The sequence below is a fragment of the Artibeus jamaicensis genome, unplaced genomic scaffold (assembly GCF_021234435.1).
Source record: "Artibeus jamaicensis isolate MK-2021 breed Jamaican fruit bat unplaced genomic scaffold, CSHL_Jam_final scaffold_1964, whole genome shotgun sequence".
Lineage (NCBI taxonomy): Eukaryota > Metazoa > Chordata > Mammalia > Chiroptera > Phyllostomidae > Artibeus > Artibeus jamaicensis.
The window spans coordinates 54,134,978-54,156,708 of NW_026522030.1; the positions used below are offsets into that span (position 1 = coordinate 54,134,978).

General features: G+C 36.4%; 1 protein-coding gene across 4 annotated transcripts in view; it reads left to right on the plus strand.

The window, feature by feature from the left end:
• The window catches only part of CNTLN (centlein), a 295,925-nt gene that overhangs the window by 191,275 nt on the left and 82,919 nt on the right, over positions 1–21,731 (plus strand). For 3 of the 4 annotated variants that reach the window (XM_053656339.1, XM_053656341.1, XM_053656342.1), the window contains 3 exons: positions 7,222–7,313; positions 14,149–14,687; positions 20,035–20,215. In XM_053656339.1, coding sequence (XP_053512314.1) covers positions 7,222–7,313; positions 14,149–14,687; positions 20,035–20,215 — 812 coding nt within the window. The remainder of the gene's footprint in view (positions 1–7,221; positions 7,314–14,148; positions 14,688–20,034; positions 20,216–21,731) is intronic. The other variant, XM_053656340.1, reaches the window with a different exon arrangement.

The window sequence follows — 21,731 nt, forward strand, 5'->3', positions numbered from 1 at the left end:
TAATGAAATAGAAGATTACATGCAGGACTTTTAAGATTAAGAAATATTATTTAAAGAATCAGAAGGACTAATGTTAGCAGCATAGGATAATATTGAAATCAGTTGAAATAAAAGTAAATTAATTTTTGTGGTATGAAATATACATGAAACCAGAAACACAAATAAAAATGTTAAACTTGACTTCTGGCTAAGTTGGAGGTATAGGTAGATACCCTCTACCTCTTCACACACCAAAAGAAGGACAACAAATTTAAAAACAAAAAACAACCAGAACTACCAGAAAATTGAACTGTATGGAAGTCTGAAAACCATGGAGTTCAAGAAGAAACATTCATCGAGACCGGTGGGAGAGACGGAGACAGGCAGCCCAGCGGAGAGGACTCCAGGCAAGGCAGCTGCTGGCAGAGCAGTGGTCCTGCATTTGCATGCAAATAAACTGGGAGAAATAACTGGGGAGTGAGACAGACTGTACAACCCAGGGTTCCAGTGCAAGGAAGTAAAGCCTCAAATCTCTGACCAAAAAACCTGTGGGGATGGAGGTGGCAGGAGAAACTCCCAGCCTCACAGGAGAGTTTGTTGGAGAGATCACAGGGTCCTAAAACATACACAAACCCAACCACCTGGGAATCAGCACCAGAAGGTCCCAATTTGATTGTGGGTAACAGAGGAAGTGACTGAGGGCCACTGAGAGCTGAGTGGCACTGTACCCTCTCAGATTCCATCCCCATATATAGCACCAAAACACAGTGACATGGGTTGACTCGCCCTGGCGAATACCTAAGGCTCTGCCCCTTACTACTTACTGAGATAAAATATTATGACCCAAATGAAAGAACATATCAAAACTCCAAAAATAGAACTAAACAACAAAGAGATAGCCAACCTATCAGATGCAGAGTCCAAAACACTCTGTTGCTTGTATCTTGTATCTTCTTCAGAATGTTCACAGAAATGGTTGAGTATGGTCACAAAATGGAGGAAAAGGTAAAGGCTATGAAAAGTGAAATAGAGGAAATCGTACAGGGAACCAACAGTGAAGGAAAGGAAACCAGGACTCAAATCAATGGCTTGGAGCAGAAGGAAGAAATAAACATTCAACCAGAACAGAATGAAAAGACATGAATTCAAAAAAATTAGGAAAGATTGAGGTACCTCTGGAACAACTTTAAATGTTCTAAATCCTAGTCATAGGGGTGTCAGAAGGAGAAGAGATAGAGCAAGAAATTGAAAACCTATTTGGAAACACAATAAAGGAGAACATCCCCAATCTGGCAAAGGAAATAGAATTTCAGAAAGTCCAGGAAGCTCAGAGAGTCCTAAAAAAGTTAGACTCAAGGAAGCACACACCAAGGCACATAATAATTACATTGCTCAAGGTTAAAGAGAAGGAGAAAATGTTAAAAGCAGCAAGAGAACAGGTGATAGTTACCTAAAAAGGAGTTCCCATCAGACTGTCAGCTGATTTCTCAAATGAAACCTTGTAGGCAAGAAGGGGCTATAAGGAAGTATTCCAAGTCATGAAAGACAAGGACCTATATCCAAGATTGCTCTATCCAGCAAAGCTATCATTTTGAATGAAAGGACAGATAAAGTGCTCCCTGGGTAAAGTCAAGTTAAAGAGTTCATCATCACTAAGCCCTTAGTATATGAAAAGTTAAAGGAACTTACCTAAGAAAAAGGAGATGATCAAAAATATGAACAGTAGAATGACAGCAAACTCACAACTATCACCAACCAAACCTAAAACAACAAAAACAAAAACCAACTAAGCAAACAACTAGAACAGAAACAGAACCACAGAAATAGAGATCACATGGAGGGTTATCAGTGGGGGCGGGGTAGGGGGGAGAATGGGGGGAAATGTACAGGGAATAAGAAGCATAAATAATAGGTACTAAATAGACAGGGAGAGGTTATGAATAGTATGAGAAATGGAGAAGCCAAAAAACTTACATGTATGACCCATGGACAAGAACTAAGGTGGGGGAATGCAGGTGGGAGGGGGAGTGCAGGGCAGAGGGGGATAAAGGGGGGAAGAAAATGGGACAACTGTAATAGCATAATCAATAAAATATATTTTAAAATGTTAAACTTTACAAAACTCATTCATTTAAATGTAAAAATAATAATGAAGATGTAATAAAACACTTGAATATGGAAAATAAATTATTTAAAATATTTTAAAATGATGAGTTGAAGGAATACTGTAAAGGTAACAAGAGGGTGCTACTCTTGCCCCTAGCTAGCTGGAAGAATTAGAGATAACATATTTAAATTTCCCTAACTGACCCTCGTGAATGAGCAGAATTGAGGACCCTTGATTGAATACATTTTATTTTTAAGGCAGAGAAGCTTAATTATTGAGTATAGTTTACAATGAAGAAAAAAACAAATAAAAACCCTAAAAACGATCTATTCTCCTATTCCTGTACCTCTTTTCCTAGAAAAAGACACAGATGCTCCTCATAAGTTGAAAATATGAAGTCAAAAATTCATTTAATACACCTAATGTAAATATTATGGCTTAGCCTAACGTACCATAGACATGCTTAGAACACAATATCCAAAAGACACTGGCAACACAGTACACTGCAGAGTACCAGTTGTTTACCCTTGTGATCTTGTGCCTGACTAGGGGCCTCTGCTCACTGCTGCTGCCCAGCATCACAAGAGAATATCATACAACATATTGCTCATCTAGAAAAGATCAAAATCAAAGTTCAGTTTCTGCTTAATGCATATCTCTTTATCATATTATTAGCTGAAAAGTCAAGTCAAACCACCATTGTAATTCATGAACAATATGTCATTTCATTGTCCCTTTAGAATAATTGTGGCTTGTAACAATAATGGCCTACTTCTTTTTCAAAGTTAACTGATTACATTGATTAATGGGTTGGGTTTCAACAAAGATACGCTAAACACCACGGTCATCTAAAGACCGAGATTCTCTCTTGTCCATCAGTAGCAGAAGTTATTTCTTGCTCTTCCAACTCATCCATTAGAAATGGGACTTCATTTGTCATTAGCTGAGGGTTACTTCTCAGAGAAAATAGATTCTAAGTATAGTGGGCTGATCTGCTTTTATCTTGCCCAGGAAACAATGTTTAATTAACACAAAATTTTTTCATGGTAGGTCTTGCTGAATATTATGTATATAACCCAATTTATTTATCTAAATCAGTATTATGAGTTTTTATTCACAACTCTTCTGATACCGAATGTGTGAATTTTTTCTTCCAGTATTTCTCCGATTTTCTGAATATCAACTCAGTTTCCTACACTTTAATTCAATTCAGTTCCGAGACAAACTTCAGAGTTAGCACAGAACCACAGGTTCAGAGCTCAGCCCCACAAGACTGTCCCACTTCCAGCGTCAGTCATAAGTCCCTGCTCACCACCTGTATATCTGACCAACCAGCTAAAAATTGGTATTTCTGTAACCACCCTCCTTCTCAGGTTCCAATGATTTGCTCAAAAGGCTCATGGAATTTAAGGAAGCAGTTTACTTACAATTACTGGTTTATTATAAAGGAGGCAACTTAAGAACAGCCAAATGGAAGAGATGCATTGGGCGAGGCATGGGTGGGCACACAGTGGAGCACCTTGTATTCATCAACATGAAGCCCTCCAAAGCCAGTCATTTAGGAGTATTTATGGAGGCTTCATTACATACTAGGTTAAATTGTTGGCCATTGGTGATAAAACTCAATTTTTACCCCTTTCCCCTTCCCTGGAGGTCCTAAGTATGGGGCTGAAAATTCCAAAACTCCAGTCACATGGTTGGTCTCTAGGATAACCAGCCCCATCCTAAAGAAATCAAGGCTGTTGGCATGTCAGTGAGAGGGATTTACCCCCAGTCTGTTGGGCTGTGAGGAGGGGCTCAACTGCAGTGGAGGAGGAGCTGCTGTGCTGGGGCCAACCTAACAGAGCAGGACTTGCTTCACTGGGGCTCAGGTGCCCAGTGATTTTGCCCCTTGAGTGTGTCACTCATGGAGGTGTTTGGGTAGTGCTGTGATGTGGTCTGAAGCTGATCACTGGGTGCACTGGCTCTGAGGCCTTGTAAGAGGTGCAGATAAAGGTCAGCTGCCTTCTTGTGCCCTGCCTGTGGGCCACCAAGCATGAGCTACAAAGCTACCTGCAGATGGTTGCTGCTTGTGCTAGGCTTGGAGATGCCCAGAAAAGGCCAAGCTGTGAACTGAGGCTGGCTGCCACTGCCGCCAGGCCTGGTACCACTTAGAAAGAGGTACAAGATATGCCAAGGCCAAAAACTACTTGTTTGGGGTTTGTGAACCTTTCAGAAATTTTAGGGAAGTTCACAGCATGAGCCAAGGTAGGCTATTTATATGTAAAAGCCACTGGAAACAGCTAGGTGGGCCCAAAAGTTGTATGTGTGTAGAAATCTTAGGTTATCACTAGGGTGGGGCAAATAGTGTGAGCCTGGTTGATGGCGACTTAGATATAGTGCCCCTTGTCCATCTCTGTGCGGGGAGGGCTCAGCAAAGGAACAGTGGCCTCTGCCAGCACTTCTGTCTAGGAGGAAGCTGCCCCTGCAACTGATATGCCAAAGCCAGACAAATCCGTTCTTCCCCGTATGTCCCTGGCGCCTTTCAAGCTTCTGCCCCATGCTGGAGCTCAGAGTGAGTGAGTCTCAGTAATTCTGTGTGGGGTCTCTTAAGAGGAATGCCTGGACTTCAACAATTTTTCCTTTCACTTAACTACAATCCCTGCTGGTTTTCACAGCCAGAGTTATAGGAACTTCTTTTCCTGGCACTGGAACCCTGGACTGAAGGGTTTCATTTGGGGCTGTGACCCCCAGCTCCTCAGGGGAACCTCTGCAGCTGAGATAACCCCCTCCTGATTTTTAACCACCACATGTGGGTAAGGGACCAGCACATTCTGAGTCTTTTCCCCTCCTACTAGTCTTGATGTAGTTTCTTCTTCATATCCTTAATTGTAGGACTTGTGTTCAGGCAGACTTCAGGCAGTTCTGAATGATAGTTGTTCTATAGTTTAGTGGTAATTTCGATGTGGGAGGATGCAAGTACCACATTTACCACTTGCATCTATCTGACCAGATCAATTTAGATTACTTTTTAATGTAATCCAAAAGAATTAAGAGAAAAGGAAAACCATAGAAGCTAGAATAAAATAAATTTAAACTATGAATAAGCAAAGTTAAAAGTCAAGAAAAATAGTAGAGAGAGATGAAACTCTGAGAAAGAATATAAGTCAGAATGAATTTTTATAGTAATATAAATGAAAGGAAAGCAAATACAATAAAATTTAAAAAATAAATCTCCAGCCATGGCCAGTGCAGTTCGGTTGGGTGTCATCCTGCAAACCTTAAAGATCACACGGATTTGATTCCAAGTCAGAGCACATGCCAGGGCGGTGGACTCCGTCCCCAGTGGAGCACTTGCAGAAGGCAACCCCGTCGATGTTTCTCTCTCACATCAATGTTTCTCTCCCTCTCTTTCTCTCTCCTTTTTCCTCTCTCTAAAATAAAAATAAAATAAATAAGAATAAATAAATCTCCAGTAAGGTGACTTCCACCATAGGAGAAAAATAGAAGTGTTTATTTCTAACTACTCTTCTTTGTTCATTTTCCAAATCCCAAAATGCTTGACAGGGAAAAGAATCAAGGACAGAGAGTTGATTTCTTTATTTTCTTTATGCCTAGGCCTATCTGCTCGAATATTCTTTATAAAATCCACAACTGTGAGAAATAAAGTTTTTAGCAAACAACCACAAGTAAGCACAGTCAACCAGACCACCAGTGGGACTTATACATACTCCAGGAGCACAAAGCAGCAACCAAATTTATTTTTAAATCAGTCTTCAGCCTTTATTTTAATGGAGTTATTTAGTTATTGTTAGCTCTCTTCATTCTTATTTTCTTCATATTTTTAGAGTAAATATCATGCTTAGAACCATAGCAGGTATTTAAATGATTATAACAGATGAATTGTATTTGCATATTATTTTTATATTGCTGAAAGGGTATTGTAAATGAATTCAGCACCATGGTGTTAGGGGATTAGAAATGAAACTTGGGAACCAATATATTATTATCATGGTAAAGGTACATATTCCCCAGGTGGCAAATTCTACCTATTCTAGCTTTTATTATCCTTAGGATAGTGTTCTATTTATTTCATGAGTACAGAAGTTTTAATTGGATATGTCATGTTTCGAAGACAAAAGAAATGCCTAATTCACTCTAACAAACTTGTTAGTCACTGTTTATACCAAGAGGATTTCTACTCTACAGAGAATAATACTGTGTTTTTCCTTTGTTGATAAATCAAAGTTTTATACTGACCTATAGCAGCCAAGCATACTTTGAAGCAAAAATGTTTCACTCTAACACAGATATGTGTACTTTTAGATTTATAGATTCTTTTCTGCCCCCTTTTTGTTCTTTGAGAAATATTATATCCCCCCAAAATTCCATAGGAAAACAGTAGTTAAATTTGTAACAGTAATTTATCTGACAACAAAAATATTATTTATAGGTTTTAATGTATTTATGCTGAAGTTTTATGATTTTTTTAAAGTTAGTATGTTGCTTGTATATTTTTGCTTGGTTGAAAAGCTTTCAAAGTCAAATTTCTGGTGGGTATAGGAATGATTTCTCAAAATAACATTATTCATTACCAGAGTCTTTATTTGTTATAAAGTCACCGTTTCTCTGGAAATGGGATTTTTATGGTTTACTTTGCCCAATTCATGATCTTTTACGTGAAAAAAGTGGGAGGCGTGATAGGGGATGCTACCGTTTCAGTCCACCCTAATTCTGTTCCTGTTTGCTTTGTTCACCAGCACTCTGATCCTCCTGGCAGGGAGGAAGATCTGGAGAACAAAACTAGCAGTGACCTGTGTAGATTTAAAAAAGCAGTGAATTCTGCTTTTAAGGCAAAGGGGGCATAGTCTACAAAAAAATGAAAATAGGAATAAAAGTACAGCATTGTTAACCTGCAGATCTGTTGTACCTTTGAAAATCTCACCCTGCAAAAAAAATGTGACTCTATGAAGATACATAATTATGTGACTGGAAATCTTAAAAAAGTCAACATTTATTTATTGGCCAAATACTTGACAGTAAAATAAACTAGATTATTCATCATTGAGAGACCATAGAACCCATTTCCTTAAAATGAAAGGACAGCATTTTAGCAGTGTGTGAGGTACCAAAATATATTATTTATTCTCCACCAGAACAACTCCTCCGATGTGGTGAAGATGATGGGGTCAAGGAGAGTGCTCCAGAGAAGAATGGGAAAGAAATGTTGGAGCAGACGTTGCAGAAGGTAGTCTAATCTGTAAGATATTGAACTGAGCAAGTTAAAGCTGAATTTTAACATAAAGGATTATATTTTAAAATGTGGGTGCACGAACTTAAACCTTGTGTGAATCCTTCATTTAAATTCATAATTCAAAATTATTGGCCTGCCAAAATGAGGTAAAAAAATCAATGTTAGTGAAATAAATGGGGAAATACTTGAGTTTCTGTTGACATAGATTAAAAATATTTTCAAAGATGAAATGAGAATGACAGCAGTAGAAATTATAAAAATTTGTAGTATGTGTTCATTAGTTATAACAGCAGTTTCACTTTAAAATTGGACATATGAGACTGTTAAACTTTAGCAAGCATATGAATTTATAGTATTTAAACTAAAAAATATGAGACCATTTTAACTTCAGCTAAATATGTTTACAATTATAATTTTAAACTTGAAAATATAATGACTCATCTCATTTTGGATGAAAATTTGTACCCATATGATTTAGTATAGTTAGCCCTGTTTTAATAGAATCATCTATGTAAATAAAACCCTGTAGTTACTTTAGATCATGTCTCTAATTAATAGTAAAATGTTTTTTAAAAATCTTAATATTTATATTTACAATTTTATACTTTATATTGATGTGTGTGAATGCATTGTTACCAAGTTAAATTCAATAGGGTTGGTTGAGCAGTTTTTTAAATTATTACAAAGAAAATGTTCTTTAAATAGGTTTATTCTTATAACTGATTGTTATTTGGCTACACAATACTTAGATAAAGCTGAAATTGTACAAATATATAAAACAAAATATAAATCTGGCTACTTACATTTCCTACATCTGTGAACTGACTTGTGTAGGAAATGAAGTGATTTACAGCAGATGATAGGATTTCTTCTACTTCTGACACTTGCCACATGGTCCTGTAACAAAGGCTGTCATTCCATCATTACTGAATGACCATTATCAGGTTAATATAATAATAGAGAACAAATGCTCACATTTAAATAATGTATACACTGCCAGCTAGAATGTCATACACTTTATTCTAGCTTACCTTCTTTGTTTCAAAATGATATTTTTGTTTACCAGGTTTTATATAAATTTTATCTCTATGGATATGTAATACTAGCCTACTGCTTACCGCTTTGGGGTAGAAACTCTAGATAAATTCATGATTTCATTCCAACTGCCATAAATGACCACTACCACAGTGGGTTCAGAAATCCATTTAAGTCCTAAAAAGCCAACGTGAATTATTTTCATTGGACCATATGTCAAATTAACATACTAATTTGTCACTTTTTATATTAACTGAATGTAATTGTATGACTCCTTTTGGTCAAGTTACCTGTTTTAAGTGGATGTACATTGTGGGCATCTCCCCAGAATGTGCTACCCTGGAATGCAAATTATTTCAGATGAAACATTGTAAGCCCAACAAACTCGGGAATTGGGTTGTTTTGTTTGTCTTTGTTTTTCTTGTACCTCTACTTTTTCTTCTTAAAGACCTTCAGATAGAAAATGCTGCTTCAGGAAGGGAAGTTTAGCATAATCACCTTACAGCATATTCACTTCAGCACATGTGAATTAAGTGCGGTAGACAGGACGGATCTATGGAAGTGTCTGCTCCCTAACTTCCCCTCTGTCCTGTTGTTTCTGAGTAGCCCAGCAAGAGTTTCTTTGCTGCTATCTCAGCTACCTGTGAATTGCCTATTTCCCCTTTGAAATCCCAGGCTTCTTCCATCCTTTCTCCTTTGTCCCAAATGACATATATACCTCATTTTGCCTCCCCATATTAGCAATTTTCATGCTTATGTGAAGTCCCCATGCACACATATTAAAATTTGATTTTCTCCTGTTAACCTGTATCTGTTAATTTGATTATTAGCCCAACTAGAAGCACTTAGAAGGTGGGAGGAAAATTACTTTTATGCCTCCACAATCTGTGTGAAACTTAGAATGGGTTTCAAGGATTATAAGAACATGAGAACAATATTTGTGCATAGTAGAACTGAAACCTATCAGTAGATTATTTTTAAATAATATATCAACATTAAACACTGTTATGGAATGAATCGTGTGCCCCACATTCTTACGTCAAAGTCTTGATTCCTAATGTCTCAGGATATGAGTGAATTAGGAGATGGGGGTCTTTATGAGTTAAGTCAAAAGGAGGTTTTTAGGGTTTAAATCGTCCAGTCTACATACTCCTAGAAAAGTACATATTACACACACTTCACAAGTCACATGTTTAGTTTGGTTTGAAAGGAGCTCTCTTTTTGTTGAATTTAACACATTTTTAGTACTGGAGGAAAAGTATGGACTTAAATTGATTTCCAGTATGCAGAACAATGCCTTTAACAAATCCCTGGACTCCCATTCTCAAAATATGTATTCAGATTTTCCTTTCTATTTCTGGAGATTTAAAATCAGTTGAACAACAGTTTTTGAGAGTGCACCTTGAATAACACTTTAATGTGTTCTACGGACTTTACCCTTCAAAGTCTTTGGAAGAAGCTTCTCTGTTTTGTGACTTGTCCTCCATTTTAAACATAAATGCAAACAAATTTGGCCAGCTCTTTTGATTAAACATTAATTTACATTAGGGAGTCAGCATACTTTAAACATAACACACTTTAACACATTGATATACAAAATTTATGAGTTGTGTCCAAACCTAAATGGATTTTAAAGAAAATAAAAAAATATGTTGCCAATATGCAAAATTGCAATCTAAATTTAAGATGTTTATTTGTTACATTTTTTTGGTAACATGTTATATTTTAATCAAAAGTACAAAGTTGATTTAAAAGCTAGTTCAATAATATTTAATACAAGTAATTGTATTTCAGCTCAAGTAATTTCATTAAATAACTGTTAGAAAGAATAACAATAGAGATTGATGTGGACCCCGGCTTGTGGGGTCTGAGACATTGTGGACGAGATACAAGTAATTCACATGGACTACCAAGTCCTGTGAAGGAAAAGGGACGGTGAGGCTTCTCTCTCAAGAGGAGAGCGCCCTGACCCTTGTCTTACTAGACTTATATTGCTTTTCTGGGCACATTACTTGATGGTCCTCATTTACTATGCACAGGTTCATTTTAGGTGGTTACCTTTTACAGAAAACAAAGGAGAGGATGGTGTTAATCACATCACAGAAGAATATTTGTAAATGCAAAGGGAAAAGTGGTTGAACTGGTTACATTCCATACTGGGGAAGTTTAGCATAGACTTTAGGAAGTTACAGTAAGCACTTTCTGTCTCAATTCAGGGTGAGGGAATTTTAGCAAAAGCAAGTCTCATAGCAGTCTAGGTACAGTGCAGGCCTGATTCCCCAAGGGAGAACCTATCTGTCCTATCTTAGCCCACACCACGCAGAACAGTCTCCTGTAGAGATGATAATGCTGTTGATGATGATGATGATGATAAATTGTAGAATGTACTGTCTGCTGGAAATTGTGGTATATGATTATATGTAATACTTATAACCTGCATGATGAGTGTTACTATTTCCATTATACAGATGAAGAAACTAAAGGTAAAATAGTTTAAATATTTTACCAGGTAAAGCACCCACAGGTGGAAGTGATACCCAAACTGGACTGTAAATTAAATTAAATTAACTAGACTACACTGCTTTTTATTATTTTTATACTACTGGAACCGAGCAGATAGGGGCCCACTCACATAGCACATTGGCATATGATCTAACAATTAGTGCTGGAAGAAACAGGTTTTTATTTTCAGTATTCCAACCTCGGGGGTGCTGAGAGCACTTATGTTCAGAGCCCTGTTCTTCTACAAGACCCAGCACTTCCCTTGTTCCCCAAAAGGCTATAAGCCAAAAGCAACCAAATTTCTCCATACCCTTATTTGGATATGGAGAAATATTCATATGCTTATGCTGGCTGTGCAAACAGTCTTACAGCAACTCTCTCCTTCAGGATCCGGGGCATGTTATTGTCATCCTCCATGTAATAGTTCAGGAAAGCATATGCCATATTACACTGGGTCATGATGAAGTCTAGGAAAGGCACAAGTCCTGAGAGAATATGTCCCAAGTCCCAAGAGTTTAGATAGAGCCTGAGTCTGTGAGGCAACAGGTCAGAGTCTTGCAAGGCAGAGTCCTTGGTGGTTTCTGAGTTGGCTCAAGTGGGCACAATCAGAACAGCAGTGTGTTTCCTTCCTTACTTCACCAGGCCCCATCATGGGATGCTGACTACAGACTACACTGGGGCTTGCTTACTTCTCCTTTTTCACTGTGGACCAACTTCACTACAAATTGCCTAACTGCTACATCATGGCTCACCTTCTTTACTGGCAACATGGCACTCTCCAAACCATGTGGCAACTCCCTCACAGCTGCCTGACCTTAGTTTTAAATACTGACCAAGGGCTTCCTCCATGACGTCCCATATAGCTCTTCCCACAGTGAGCTACATTTGCCAGTTTCCCTATAATGTTCTACCTTTTCTTGGCTGCCATCTTTCATTAGGGCAAGCATGACTCAGTGATGCTGGGGTCTCCACTGGCTACCTCAGGAATCAGGATACAGTCTGAAAGTCATGTACACACCTTTTGCCCTGAGGCAGTAACACAGCTATTAGCTGGCTACCAGTTTGCCATAGACATGCAAAGTATCTTAATCATATCATCTACCTCTCCCACCCCCAAAACCATGGTTTGTGAGGAATATTCTGTGACGCCCTTCCTCCTCCTGCCCCCTGACTCTACACCTCATTTCACTGCCACTGTCAAAGTCAGGATTTTTAAAAAGGCATATTATTTGCACAAAATACATTTAAAAATATGTAGTCTACCTTACATCACCCTGAAATCTAACATAATAGACTATTTTAAGTGTTTTTGATGACAAGTATACTGTTTGGGGCAGTGACTGAAGACTATTGTAACTGAAAAGGTTGTAAAAAGTGATATTCCTTATTTGTTTGTAGTATTTTTTACTAAGTGTTGAATAAAATTTGGAGATCAAGTGATTGGGAAGAGGTTAAAAAGTTTCAGTCAGAGTTTATGTATTTTCGAACACTATTTTTTGTCACATTGTCCAGCTCTTCCAACATGTATTTGCATTGAGAGGGAACAAGAGATTTTTTTTTGTCTTGAAATATACAGTGGGTGTCTATAGTAGCCTGGTAAAAACGTTTTCATATACCTCAACTTAAGGTCAGGAGTAAGCCCTGTAAAGACATACGTCCAATAGTAGGTGAGTATAACGTACTAGGGAAAAAATGATTAAAATTCACTGAGATTCTTTATATTGTATTAGGAAATATTTGTGTTCTAGGACAGGATAACTAATCAGTAAATGACTGTGAATTGAATGAAGGGTATGGAACTCACAAGAAGAATGGGGGGCACAGAATGGTACGTAAATCAGAGGTGACTTAAACTCATGTTTAGGAAACTTCACCATCATAAGTAAAGCCCAGTAAACTGGAAAGTTTTAAGAATATGCATAAGTTTTATCTTGTGTATTTCTGAAATACTATTTCAAATCATTAGTTGTTAGTACATCAAAAATATTTTCTCCTTTGAAGAATTTTGTTTTGAAAGTAAGTATCAGTTTATATTGTTTTTCAACATTTTACATTTCTTGCTTAACTCAGTGTTTTCTTGACTCTTGTTCTATGTTTATTTTCCATAAACAGGATGGGGCAGAAGTTGGTTTACAGTTGTTTGTATGAAAAATAATACAATAATTAACTAATAATACAAGAATAAACTGTGTTTCACGCATTCACAACTGTAAACCTACTTTTGCCCCACTCTGTATACCTGGGTAATTCTTCCTCCCCTGTATGGCTTGCATAATAGTAGGAGGGGCACGAGCCTGGTTCGAATCCCCGTTTAAACCAGTAAATACGTAACCTCTGTGTGTTATTTAACTTTTCAGCATCTCATTTCCTCTTCAGGGAAGACAGCTGTTGGCTCTACTTATCTCACATGTTTTTGAGATGATCAGAAAGAAGTCATGGCTATAAAATTCTTTTTAAATGGTAAAATTTACTTTCCAAACAATAGTGATTATTTTTCAAGGTTTAAACTGAAATCTCTTCAGTGAAACTTATGGCTTAGAATTAGTTGCTCTTTCTTTTTTTCCCAGACTTACGGCGCTTAAATTTTATCCTTTATCAGACTGATGAATGCAAGTGTCTTCCCAAGTAGTTTTTGAAATTTTTAAGGTCAGGCTGTTGCCATTGTTGTGTCCTTCAATGAGCATTTTTTACTGAAGTAAATGAAAAATTTCATATTCAATCTTGAAATAATTATAATTTAAATGTGTTAGACTTTTTTTTGGTAAAATGTTCCTTTATTGTGTAAACTAAGGATCCCATGACTACTACTAAAATTACATTTTTAAATTTAGAAATAAGCATTCTTCATAAATTATTTCTTATTTCGGCCATCAATTTTTCATATGACTTAAGTATTGAAAAAATTTATATTTTATTAATAAAGCTCCTCTATGTACCTATTTTGTATAAATTGGTTTTCTCTGAAAAAAATTATTCATAATGAGTAGACTGTATAGCCAAGCATTTAGAATCTCAGAAAAATCCACTAACTTTATTAGCATAATTAATTCTGTCATTTTGTATAGAATTTTAACTTCTTTTACTACCTGTCCTTTTTTCTACAGATATATTATCACATTTTAGAATGTATTTATTTGTACTACCTGAGAATTATTTAGAGATTAAGTACTTTAGGTTTATATTGTCCCTGTGCTTAATGTACTTTTTATTTACTTAAGTAAGAAATGATAATAAAATACAATGGGTTATGGTTTGGGACTTTTAAAAGAATAAGCAAAACTCTTCTGTTTAGGTCATTGACTTGGAAAATCGTCTAAAATCTTTTGAGAAAAGGTCAAGGAAATTACAAGAAGGGAATAAAAAATTAACACAAGAAAATGATTCCCTGAAATCACTCTTAAAACAGCAACAAGAAAATGCAGAGGCCAGAGAAGAAGAGCTAGAACAGCTACAAAAGGGAAGTAAAGATGTAGAAAAACACAAAGCTGATCTTCAAGAAAAAATCAGTGAGCTGGAGAGAGAAGTCACTTCCCTAAGGAGACAAGTGGCAGAAGCTAATAGGTTGAAAAATGAAAATGAAGAGATGATGAATTCAGTGGAGAATTTGCAGCGTTCTGCAGACAAAGCTAAATCGGAGATGGCCACCACAGAAGTGAGACCTGGACAATATGATTGTAAAACAACCACTACCAAGGTTAAATTTAAAACTGCCAAGAAAAAGCGCTCTGTGGGTCGTTACCACACTGTTCTCAATCACTCCATCAAGGTTATGAGCAATGTGTTTGAGAACCTCAGTAAGGACAAGGACTGGGAGGATGTGAGTGAAAGCAGGTAAGGCTCTCATTAACTTGGCTCTGTGGTGGGGACACTGTGCATATGTAAAGCACAAGCAAATGGAGATTGAATTTCAACTACTGTCGATTTGGTATTCAGAAAAAATACTGTCAGATCCTTTGAAATATCTTGGGAGGTCTTGTTCTGAGCTTATTGACTGAAATTTGCATGCAAAATTAGCCACAACTGCATGAGTATTTGAATAGGTGCCAGGAAACCCAAAAGAAGGCAATGCTTGATTTCTTCCAGTGATGCTATTTTCATGCAGTCATGAGGCTTGAAATTGACAGTTTGGCAGGTTGATTTAATTTGCTGGCCCTTTGCATATTCACCACTGACAGCTAAGGATTCCCAGGCAAGCCTACTAAGTCGGTTTAGTTATCTTGTGACATGCCAACCTGGGAGGAGAAACATTTTTTCCCCTTAATTTAGTTAGATAAATTTTGAATGACCCATTTCAGCTTGTTACCAGATGTCTACAAGCTGTTTAACATCCTTTAAATTAAGAACCATCTTCACTAATTATTTCATGTATGTATTATGCAAAGTCATTGTACTAACTTTAATGGAATGGTGGTTAAAATTTAGTTCTTTAAAGTTATAGCTCTGCAGATTCCTAGTCTTAAGTTAAATAACCCCTAGTGAGTAGTAACAAGAGAATAATAAAAATCTATAATACTTCTTGCCCTTATCCCTGGCTATACATTCATATATGCACTTGAAGCACTCAGTAACTACAAAGGCAAGTGGATAATAGAACACCTTTTTTAGACTTAAATAGAAGGGAAGTTTAATGTGGCCAGAACTGCTAAGACAAATTGAACACTCTTCTGTAATTCTGTCTTGTTTTACAATGGCTTATAGTTCCTTTATTTTCCTAAACATTTTTAAAGTCCCAAATAGTGGTCTGTTTTAGATTTAGGATTGTGGGGGCACAAAAAATTTAACTTGCCTCCTACTTAGAAAGTTCTTTCATCTGGGCTAATCATCCAATTAATAGATACAGACTAATAGGAGAAAATGTCCAAGACTTACTACTCTGATGTACATGCCACACATATCATAAGATATGAGACCTAAACTGCATTGAGCAGTTGAGGCTTCCATGCTATTCTGGACAAAGGAGAAGTGGGGCAGGGATCTGGGATTCCAAAGGAAGTAGGTAATTAACAGGTAGGAGAAAGAGCAAACATATGGTCAACAAGTTCTTGCTGGACTATCCAGAAATAGTGGGACACAGAAGGAAACAGACTTCGTTGGATTTCTTCCTGTCCATCATATATGTGCTAATTCATATGTGCTAAGGTGAATATGCTCAGGTTCCCTTCCTGAAGCATATTTTTCTCTCTGAATTCCTTCAGGCACAAAAGATGAGGGTCACAGGTTCCTTCTCGGTATTTTTTTTTAATAACCAGCTTAAAATCAATGTCACAAAAGTCACACTTTGGGGTGCCAAAACTTTGGTCCTTTCAGGATGTCTCTGGATAGTTTTCTTAAGTATAGACATAGAACTGAAACTTATCTTAAAATGTGGTTCTCAGACTTGTGTGCATGTTAGAATCGTCTGGGGATCTTATAAAAATTCCAAAGCTCAAGCCACACCCCAGTGCAATTCTATCTTAACATCTGGAGTGAGGTACAAGCTTCAGTAATTTTTTGAAGCTCTCTAGCTGATTCCAACATACAGGCAACTTTGGGAGCCACTGTCGTAAATGATCATTGGGTCAAGCTGTTTATCATCAGGCAGGTAAAATATTCACAAATTTGTGAAGGTGAGGAAGAAGGACCAAGACTGGATTTTCATTCTTTGTTAACTCCTGTAAGGTTTCTTTTCCCTGTTCTTAAAAGCAATTAGAGATAAAATACTAGTTAGCTTAAAACCTACTAAGCCCTTATTTATGTCTTCGAGAAAATTCTAGTTTCAGCTACTAATTACATCTCAACCAGTTGGATCTATCTCACTCTTCATAATATAGTGGTCTACTTTACTCATGTGTGAGCATGTATGTATGAGTAAATGCATGAAAGTTAAGTAATATGATTCTAATTTCATCATATTAGTACATGTGCAGAAGGTCACATATTTGGGGAGACATATCACACCCTATCTCTTGAAACAGGGTTGTTATTTAGGTTGTTTAGCAGTGAAATTCAGTTTTACACTGTGAGGATTAAGTGTTACATTTCTTGCCTGACAGAATAGTCTTAGGAATCACTCAGCTGCAAAGAATTCTTCAACAATTAGAAATCCCACAGTGGAGCCTAAGGACTTCAGAACATTCTGTTTCCCTTAGCTTTTCATAATCTGAAATATAAGAAACTTACTTAGATATTGAGAAAAATAGAGCTTTGTTCTTCATATATGTGTATTACATAAGTATTACCTTTTGATACTAATTTCTTATAGTTGTATAGTATTACAAAGCATGCTGTCAAATGACAAAAATAATACTATTTAGTAATGAGTTTGAAGCCCTTTATTCAAGGGGCAACATCCATGGAGTAGGGGTTTGCAGAGCCTAACAAGCAGTGGAGCACTCTTCCTGGGGGAGTTGTGACGAGAGAGAGCTTCATAGAGCACTAGAAGGGCAATGAGGAAACAGGGCGTGGTTGGCTGGGAGGCTGAGTGTTTCTTAATAAGGCTGGCACATCCTGTTTTCTCAGGTAAGGTGAGCTAGCTAAAGCTGAGTTGGAGGACTGTGACTGGGGTAGGTTAGGTTTTCTTGACAATGAGGTGTAGGATGGAAAAATTCATTTTCCTTCTACCCTCCTCAGTTCTTCTGGCTGGACTAAAATTAAATTAACATGAGACAAATTAACAGGAAGAAATGACTAAATCTGTTATACAAGTGAAACTAGAAAAGACTGGCATTTGTGTTATCTGTCACAAACTGAACCCAACAAGCAGAGACAGGGATTGAATCTTTATAGGCATTTTATTCAGGTGGCTGGTGATCTGAGAAGACAGCAGGTTCATCCCCTAAGGGACCATTTTACATTTTCTTTCAAGCCAGCCTTTTTTATAACAGGGAATATACAAGGTACAATGAAGGATTTTGGAATTCAAGGAAAACTAGATAAAAGAAAACTGTAGTATTCTCGTCCTGGGCTGTTAGCTCTTCCCAGGGGTGAGTGGTGGTCTGCCTGTCCCTGGAACACAATGGCCTGGATGCCTCCACTTCTTCCCCAGGCGGTAATTTTTAGCTGTGCCCCAGGAGGTCGGCTTTCTCTCCCAGGAGCCAGGACGGACCTTATCTATAGTTTCTGAAACGATAGCTTTAACATATGCTTTACTTACTAGGCTTATTAACTGTTTACCTTAAACTCTTTGCAACTCTTCTGGACCCCGTGAGTACCCTATCATGAGGGCCAGTAGAAGTAACACCATTGAGTGTGGTCGGTAGGGTACATGAATGTCTCTCATGAGATGGACAGCAATTTGAGCATTTCACCTAAAATATCATATGGTTGTTTGAGTGTGATAGTGTTATGTTACAGAATTGATGCTTATGATTTTGTAATAAAAAAGAGGTGTTATTTGTGCCAGACCCTGTGTCTATCCATACTGGGTTTCCATACAAATGCCAGGTTTGTAGTTTGGGACTTCAAAGGGAAGAAAGGCAGTTCACATGAAGATAGAAAAGCAAGTGTTTGGAAAATAAATGTTTGCTGGGCCATCTTTAACAGGACACAGAGAGAACTTGGATCACAGGAGTCTTAGTAGGTTCCCCTGTGCATCATACACTAGTTCATGTGAAACTAGAGTTATCTATAATTATATCTCCCTCACTGGGGGACATTATCTATGTGAATTCTTTCAGGTCATAAGAGGGAAGTTCAGAGATTTTTTCTGAGTCTTTTGTTTCTTGAAAATAACAAGCTTAAAATAATTATTCCAAAAGGTATAATTGGGGGTGTCAAACTCTGCCTCCCCTCAGAGGCATTTCCCGTAAATGTGGCTGACTTAGATCGAAATTGCTGACATGGGCCGGACCATGAGGGCAGCCTGTATTTTGTGGGTCCCAGTACACAAACTACCTTTATCAATGTCCATTCAGTAATGGGTAATAATCAGGAGTTGTTAATACCTCAAATAAGAAAAACAATTTCAGCAAAGCATGTTTATCTAATTTGTGGGTAACATAACTGTTGAAAGAGATGGAAACTATTTTATAAAATAGAATCAGAATTCCCAAAGATCTCAAAAGACTGGGAAGATACAGTTATACATAAGACTACAGGGTTCTTCACTTGACTATAAAATGTGATTTGCTCAACTGTACAATGGGAAAAATATGGGACTTTGCAGTGGTGTACATAAAATTATTTTATGAGTCTTTGTTAAATCCTATATGAGTCTACAGTATAGTAATCATGCCAGAGAACTTTCATAATTTTAGTCTGCACCTACCCAGAGTTCTACTAAGCAATTCTCATAGTACATTGGAATATGAAACTGTGTTTTGAACATAATGCTGCATCAAAATAAGCTGGAGCACATTCAAGTGTGACCAGGGTAAGAAAGCATCTCAAAAGCATGCATACATATTAGAAATATTTGAAAAAGCTAGGGATGTTTTTCTTAGAGATGAATCAGGCATCGTGTAACTGTGTTTTGGTAGTTAAAAGATCATCCAGGTGGAAAAATGATTGAGCTTATTGGCATGTTCTGCTCAACTTCAGCATTTGTAATCTTCCTTCCTTGCTTTAGTTTTTCTTTTTAACATATAATATTAACATAGTTATTTTACTTCCTATTTGTTACCTGTCCCCCCTCATCCCACTAGTATGAAAGCTATATGACAGCAGGGATTTTTTACCTACTTTATTTACTTACTACTTTATCTCTAATGTCTAGCAAAGTGCCTGGCACATGGTTGATGCTTAACAAGTACTTTATTTAATGAGGAATGGCCCTAGGAGAGGAAGCTGGGGTAAATAAATGGGTGAAAGCCACAGGTATTCAAATTTTGTCCTAGAGTGAGGGAGAACTTTGATAGAAATGTTAAAACTTTCTGCCCTGGTTCAGAAAGGAGTGAGTACTCCAACCCTACAGCTGTTAAAACTAGTGCTTGCTGAGTTCACATTTAGTACAAATACCAGAGAAGTGATGCTAGTATGCGTTTGATTCTAGATAATCTAATTCCTTGATGAAATTTTATAATTTTATAAAACATAGATTAATTTTCTTTCTTACCACTGAAAACCAGTACGTGCACAGATTAAACTTACAGTTTTGTATGCAGCATGTGCTATATTACTATTGGATTTTGAACTTAAAAGGGTATATATTTAACAACTCTTCTTCTTGGGTTTTGTGTCCCCTACTTTTTTTTCTCAAAAGCAGTGATTCTGAAACTCATATCTCTCAAAATTTGGGAACAGTTGTTGTAGAAACATCCCAGAAAATAAGCCCTATAGAAGATAAGAGAGACCAGAAAGAAGGTCATCAAACAGAAGACAGCCAAGTGCAGAGAAAAAGAATAGCACAAATATATTCAAATACAGATGGCAAACCCCCAAAGGTATGACACATTTTGCTTAATTCTAAGCTATGTTTTTAATTTTATCTTATCTTTGTAACAAATCAAATTTTGTTGCTAAGGATTTAATTTGAATCCTTAAAAAGTGAACCTTTCTTTGATATTTGCAGTGCAAATACACACTTCTTCATATTTTCAACTCCAATTTGTCACTATTGTTGTGTAGATAACATGTAAATAAAAATATTCTCCTAAATATAAGTATTAAGGTATTTATATTTCAGCCAAGAAGTTTAAAGTTGATAATCTCATTTTTTTCAGGTATGTGAAATATACCAAGTGTGGAAAATACTGGTTTTTTATTAGTCTTTGTGATAATAAAATTAAATTAATGTTTCTAAACTTGGTCATTAATTCTTACTATTGTAGATATCATGTCACCAGAAGATTTACCTGTTCAGCATAAATCAGTGAAAAACAGAGGAAAGATAATTTTGTTGTAAAAAATCATTCTTTAATTAACCTGTAGTGTTATTTTAAAATCAAATCCAGAAGTGTTTCATTTTTGAGGTCTGGCAAGGACTTTGGAAGAAAAAGATCAAGGATTACAAAAATCTATTTTAGTTACCACCAGAATAAAGTTCAGATGAAAAATTATATGCTAAGTGCCTGCTAATTCACTGTGAATGACTGGTAAATAGATAGATTTTGTAAAAGCTTCTATTTTGTCGCATATTACTTGGTTGGGAATTTTCCTTAGTTGTAGTCATTTATGTGTAGCATGGGTTTGTAATAAAAAAATAACTCATAATTCTATTTATATAAGAGAATATAGTATAAACTACTTTGAATAAATCTATGTATATTGTTTGTTTGCAGTCAGAAAAAAGAAACATTGACCAAATTGTAGCAATTTTGTTTTGAAAATATAGAACTTATCACTAACTCCAAAGATAACCATTATTTTAACTTTAATCACTAATTCCATTTTTTTATAATCTTATCTCTTTCAAAACTATTGTTAAATTTTGCCTGTTTTTGGATTTTATAGATTCTCTACAGTGTATATTTTCTTTTGTATCTGACTTCTTTTGTTCAATATTATGTAGAGTTCACTTTTATTGTTGTTTATTGTACTTCATTGTCTGACTATCTCAGTTTATACATTCTACTGGTGAATTTTGGGTTTCTTCAGTTTGGATTTCCTGCAAATAATGTTGCAATGAGTATTCGTATACATGTCTTCTATTGAATAAGTCTGGGCATTTCTGTAATGAAGTACGAGGGGTGGAATTACTGCACCATAGATTAAGTTTTTCTAAGATTTTAATTGACAATGGTGTTTTCTGAGCATTGTACCAATTTGTTGTATCTATCGACACACTATGAAAATTTTTACTATTCCTCATCAGTACTTGGTATGTTAATATTTCTCATCTCAGCCCCTTTGGTATGTATGTTGAGGTATATTATTAGGGGTTGAATTTACATTTTTGTGATTACTAATAAAGTGTTGAGTACTTTCTCATGATTATTTACCATATGGAATTCTTTAGTA